Source organism: Oreochromis aureus, linkage group 6, assembly GCF_013358895.1.
Source record: "Oreochromis aureus strain Israel breed Guangdong linkage group 6, ZZ_aureus, whole genome shotgun sequence".
Classification (NCBI taxonomy): Eukaryota; Metazoa; Chordata; class Actinopteri; order Cichliformes; family Cichlidae; genus Oreochromis; species Oreochromis aureus.
In genome coordinates, this window is record NC_052947.1 from 40,862,724 (window position 1) to 40,869,112 (window position 6,389).

Below are 6,389 nucleotides of genomic sequence, written 5' to 3' on the forward strand. Positions count from 1 at the left end.
CACCGTTTCACCCCGTGTGGATCTGCCCATTAATTCAGTTCAGTTTTATGTTTATATTGTTTGGTTGACCCTACAACAATACAACAGAGCAAAGCCCCAACAATCATATGACCCCCTATGAGCAAGCACTTTGGCGACAGTGGGAAGGAAAAACTCCCTTTTAACAGGAAGAAACCTCCGGCAGAACCAGGCTCAGGGAGGGGCGGGGCCATCTGTCACGACTGGTTGGGGTGAGGGGATGAAGACACGCTGTGGAAGAGAGACAAGGATTGTGTAGTTTACCTGTATGACATCAGGTTATTTGATGCACTGGGGTATCAAACACCTGTTTACCATCGTCTTTGTGTCTTTGCAACAGGAACAACTCCGAATTCTCCGGCCAGCCTCCCCAAGTCACCCACGTTCCCGTCCGGCCGCGGGCCTTGGTCCGACGAGTGCTCCATCTGCTACGAGAACACCGTGGACACGGTCATCTACGCCTGTGGGCACATGTGCTTGTGCTACACCTGCGGCCTCAAACTCAAGAAGATGTCCAACGCCTGCTGCCCCATCTGCAGGAGGCAGATTAAAGACATTATCAAGACCTATCGCAGCACGTAAGGGAACAAGGGCGACAGGACGGCCTCAGCAAAACCCAGGGTTACAAAAAGAAAGGTTTAGGTTCAGGGAATACGAACTCTGGTACTCTGATTTGGTATTTTCATACAAATATTGGTGGCTGGTTTTCTCCCGTGACCTTTTCCAGAGTTAATGCCACTTCACTGGGAAGGTCTCTCTCTCTTTAGAGTCACAGCCTCCGACAGGAAGTTCGACCAAACTCTATTCTTGCCAGAAGTGTTTGCTTTCTCCGGGGCTGGTGGAAGACTTTGAAAGAAGAGGGGAAAAAAACGAACCAGCTTCAAAATTCTTTGCTTTGTTGAACTGTGTCGTAAGATTTAGGAACTATCTCCCATTTGCACCAAAGCAGATGAGTCCCTTTGGGTCTGAATGTCTCAATAGATCTTTTCGAGGATGACCGAAGCTCTGAAATATGCCGTCAACGTGATTTACGACTTAAATGGTCTCAGAAAAAGCACACCCGCTGCAGGTAATCATCTCAGTACGTCACAACTTGTGTCTGTGTGTTACTGAAGCTCAGTCTGCATCACAGTGCTGAAGTGATGGACCTCTGTTAGTGTTGTGGTGATTATCAGTGAGTGACGTGTCTAGCGACGCAAGGCGGTGCTGAGTATTTTAAGTAGGATTGTAAGACCTCTTGTACTCATATAATCTAATGTACCTTTCTGGTAGTTTTACTGCAAACGTTGGTGGTAGCTATATTGTTGTTCTAGCTAGCTGCTTGCTCTGCAATGTGGTTTGTTGCACTGAAATCTGCATCATCCTCTCAGAAAAGCCCCAAAACTGACCGAGAGGACCAAGACATTGGCTGAAACAATCTACAAGCCATAGACTGTATATAAAAGAGGGACGTAGCCAGGTTAATGTGTGAAATTCAGTTTTGAAGCCACAGCGTTAGCGTTTTTAGCTTTGTTTTTAACTTTAAAAATTGAGCAGAGTGGGGGGAAACCACAGAGTACACACTGATGACTGATGATTTGTCAATCATGAAGTGGCCCCGCCCTCATTTATAGTATGCTGTTTTATTTTAGCCCACATGGTGCCTTTTGCACTGACATAAAACTACTGAGAACATGAATTCATCAGGATTTTAATCTGCCGGCGCCTGTTGTGCCAGGTTTAAGTCACTTCTGCAGTGGCTTTACTTTAACACCTGCACGCTACATGCATCTTTTTATATACAGTCTATGCTGCCAACCTGCATCCAGCAGACTCGGCAGCTCTGAATTCTTGAAAGGAAACAGGAAGTGGGAAATAAACAGCAATTTGGATACTCCTCAGGGCCTGCTATCTTTTCTAAGAACCATCCTCCCAAACTGTACCTATATAACCCTGCCTAATACACTGTGAGTGCTCACGACAAATTGACAAGTCCTCACAAATAGCTCCCATAACACCACGTAAAAAAAAAATCAAAGGATTGTTGCCATGGTTTCCTGCCTTATCTCACAGAAGGTTCATTCGTAGATGGACCGTGTTCTGTGCTTCCCCCAAACCCCCAATGATTTACCAAATAATGCTGTTGTGTGGCACAGACTGTCACAAAATGTTCACTCAGAGGAGAAAAAGCACACATTCAAAGCTATTTTTCTAATAGAAATGCACAACATTTCCAGTATTTGATTATTAAAATGTATACTAAGCTTTGTGACAGGACTTTCACCAGCAGCAGAGACATTTTACAGAAATCTCTTCAGGGGAAAAGAAAAAGCTCAGATTTTAAGTATTTGTATCATTTCTGTCCCCTAACTTGAGTATAAAACGTCTTCGTCCCCTTCAGATTTCACAGATGAGCTTTTTCCTCACAGGAAGCTGAGAGGCTGTGTTTTTTGTAGATAATCAACAAACGGGGCTCAGACCTATGCTGCTACGGTGTTTGCCAGCCGACGTGACGTTGCACACGTCCTTCCTCCCACGTCAGTTTGATTACGCTACTGCTTGAAGTGTTAATTCACATTTGAATGTTAACTTATGTATTTAGAGAGATTTTTATTGATGTGCTTGAATTGGGGGGAAAAAAAAAACTTTTCTGTGTTCTTTTAAAGTTTGGATCGATAATCACGCGTTTTCTGTTTTCTTCACCTCGTTTATCCAAAACTGCGCGAGCCTAACTTTGTGTCCGGTAGTGAGCAGGTAGTTTGTCGCACCTCGCAGCAGAGTTGTTGCCGTACACAATCAAACCCCGATCGCCGTGAGGTGCAAGATATCAGCTCCTGCTTTTATTGCTCTCCCTGATCGTCACGTGTTCTTTTAAGTAATTTCTCTTCCTGTGCGCGCGCCCGTGTCCACGACCCAACAGCCCGTCTTATCTTTAGCTCGTTCGCGCTGTTTGGTCTCAAAGCCATCGCTGTGGTGATGATGATGTCACTTTATAAAGCTACTGATTGTAATCTTGTACGTCTGAGATTAAGCCGTGGCATTTTTTCCTTTGTGCAGAGACTTTGACCAAATCCAGAAATGATCACTGATCTATTTTTTTAAGATTGAAATGTATAGATGCAACCCCCCCCCCCCCATCAATTTATTGATTTGTATTTCATTTTTGGACCACATTGATCAACGCCACAAAAGGTTTTCTTCTATAAATAGTTTTTTGAGCACCTTTAATGAAATGTTTTGGGGGTTTTCCACACCCCCCACCTCCCTCACCCCCCACAGGATGTCCCTGATCCTCTAGTATATTATTTATTGATCCAGCACCGTTTCCTGGACGTTTCCTGCTTTCTCGCGTGTCCGCAGCACATTTTCTTTCTGTAAATCTTTTTATCATGCATGAGCTTTCCGTTCACCCAGCGTGAACATCGGGACCAACAGCAGATGAGCATCGGAGTGGAACGCTGTCAGTGTTCGTGTAGACTGGAACCAGTGGCTAGAAAAACGCTATAGCGCTCAGTTTGGCTGTTATTGTGACACAGCAGCTGAAGTACAAAGTGCAAACCTGTGTTTTCTTTTTTCCTTTTGATTTGAAGCTACAAGTGTTCATTTGTGAGCTCTGTCCAGTGTGAGTCGGACGATTGTGGTTAATAAACTTTCCAGATGTGTTTGAGCTGAAATTCGTCTCATCTTTATTTCCTCCAGAAATCACGTGACGTGATTTTTCTTACATGAAAAGACAAAATCAGATTGTGTGTGAGGTCGTGCACCTTAAAGCTGAAACCATTTAGCATTTTAAGCTCTTTACACGCAGCTGAGCAGACCAGAGTGTTAATAAAGATGCAATGATGATAAGCTTGCAAACAATGACACGTGTAATCGAGAAGCTTTTAAAGCAGGATTAAAATGATATAGAAAATGCTTTCCTGTTTACACAGCCAGCAAGAAGCATCAGCTGGTTCTTGGCTGCCAAATGCTTCTCTCAGTATGAGTCAGAATATTTGAAACAATTCATTTTGCATATATATTAAAAATGTTTTGGTGTCAAAACTGAAATGGTCCTTTATGGAAATGCAGTATAAGAAGAACATGTTTTGGAGGTAACTAATAAGTTGTGTGTGCTAAAGCTAAATTGATCTTTGGCTAACGTGCTAGCAAACAGTAAAACTTGGCCAACTAAATTTTGTTCACACAGAGCAGGTGCTTTGGCGACAGTGGGAAGGAAAAACTCCTTTTTAACAGGAAGAAACCTCCAGCAGAACCAGGCTCAGGGAGGGGCGGGGCCATCTGCTGTGATTGGTTGGGGTGAGAGAAGGAAGACAGGATAAAGACATGCTGTGGAAGAGAGACAGAGATTAATAACAGATATGATTCGATGCAGAGAGGTCTGTTAACACATAGTGACTGAAGAAGAAACACCCAGTGCATCATGGGAATCCCCCAGCAGCCTACGTCTATTGCAGCATAACTAAGGGAGGATTCAGGGTCACCTGGTCCAGCCCTAACTATATGCTTTAGCAAAAAGGAAAGTTTTAAGATTAGGCTTCAAAGTAGAGATAGTGTCTGTCTCCTGAATCGCCTGAAAACTGAAGGCTCTGCCTCACATTCTACTTTTAAATACTCTAGGAACAACAAGTAGGCCTGCACTGTGAGAGCGAAGTGCTCTAATGGGGTGATATGGTACTACAAGGTCATTAAGATAAGATGGGGCCTGATTATTTAAGACTGTGGTTATTTTGCCGATTTTGCATGCTGAGCATTAAAAGTGGTGTTGAAATGAAAAGCAATGCTACGTGGAGATGATCTGGTTTACGTTACCCAACAGCCTCAGCAGTTTTTATTAACATCTGGAGATGAAACCTCTGTGTCAACATGTCGAGGCTACAGATTAAAAGCATGCTCATGCTCTGTGAGCATTTCCCTTCTCAGATGGGAAAATAAAAGACTGATTTTCCTGCATTACTACAGCACTTATGACAACTCTGTCTAGGCCGTTTTAATCATCTGTTTTAGCCAGCAGTCCTTTCTTTGTAGTACTTCTGCAGTCAAATAATAACAAGAAAGCAGGAATAAGAAACTCGAGTGTTACTACAGCTCTGCATATGGTGGAGGATGCTGTGAGATCAGCTCGAAAGCTTCAGAGAAAGTTGGAGGTAACACCGGACTTTCTAAGTGGAGTTTTAGTAGTGTTTGTGAACACTTGACCTTTGACACATCCTGCCTCGTGGCTTGGCCTCTAGCAAAGATGTCAGTGCCATGTTCCCCTCGGCCCTCGGAGGACTAAGCCGGTCACCAGCCCGGCGCTCTGTGGATTCGTGTTCCTCGGCCTCTGCCTCGGGCCCAGCTGCTGGGGAGTTTCACGGCGACAGGCTGGGGATTCAGGAGATCTACTTTAAAACTCGAGTTGTTGGTGCGCTTCCACCAAAATGACTGCACTATAAATTCATGAAGCACCTCATCCAGATGTATTGCTCAGAGCTGCCTGATAGCATCTGTCTGCATCCGATTCACAGACATCTCCGTATAATAGAAGTGAGTCGGGACTATAAAGAAGAGTAATAATGTCATGAAAAGAATAAACCAGACGAGTGCTTTTAATACTGATCATTGTTCAATGGAGCATTCATAACTCTGCCAGAGATCATCGACTGTCAATGTTAACATCCAGCATTATTAGGTTTAATGTAGAGAATGGCTAAAAAGGACCGATCATAATAGAACTTCATTTCAAGACTCAATCTCAGCATAAATACTGAGTTTGAATCTGCAGCTTTATTCATATGAAAATGTCTGTGGAGGGTCTGAGGCGAGGCCGGAGCAACAGAGCCATCTAGTGGAGATGTTTGGGAAGTGTGTTCAGCAAACGTGGGTTATTCTAGAACAGGGGTGGAGAACTCCAGGCCTCGAGGGCCGGTGAGCTGCAGGTTTTAGATCTCACCCTGGGTCAACACACCTGAATCACATGATTAGTTCATTACCAGACCTCTGGAGAACTTTAAATCAGCTGTGTTGGATCTAAAACCTGCAGGACACCGGCCCTGGAGGCCTGGAGCTCCCCCACCCCTGGATTAGAAGAATCACTTCAGGTAAAAACTGTGACAAGCTGCATCATCTTGACAAGTTAGGTCATGTGACAACATCTGCTGAAGAAGACGATGAGTCTATAAAAGGTGAGTAAATAGATCCTAACATCTAGATTTATACATTTTAATGAAAGTGTTCAAAAAGGATTTTGGTTAATTTTAGTTTACCAATGAAGTGTACAAAAGATGATTATCACCCGACTGTGGTACCGCTTACATCTTAAGCTTCCAGACTTCCCAGATGTCAGCGCCGACGTGTCTCTGGGTAACTTCCTGGAGGATCTGTCGGAACATTTTGATGTTTTTCTGGCTTTT

The 6,389-nt window shown here is 43.8% G+C and overlaps 1 protein-coding gene across 1 annotated transcript in view; it reads left to right on the plus strand.

The window, feature by feature from the left end:
* neurl1aa (neuralized E3 ubiquitin protein ligase 1Aa) overlaps nucleotides 1-3,664 on the plus strand; it is a 45,465-nt gene extending 41,801 nt beyond the window's left edge. The window contains exon 6 of the mRNA XM_031738950.2: nucleotides 359-3,664. Within this exon, the coding sequence (XP_031594810.1) occupies nucleotides 359-600 (242 nt within the window). The 3' untranslated portion in view covers nucleotides 601-3,664. The remainder of the gene's footprint in view (nucleotides 1-358) is intronic.
* Nucleotides 3,665-6,389: the final 2,725 nt, after the last annotated feature.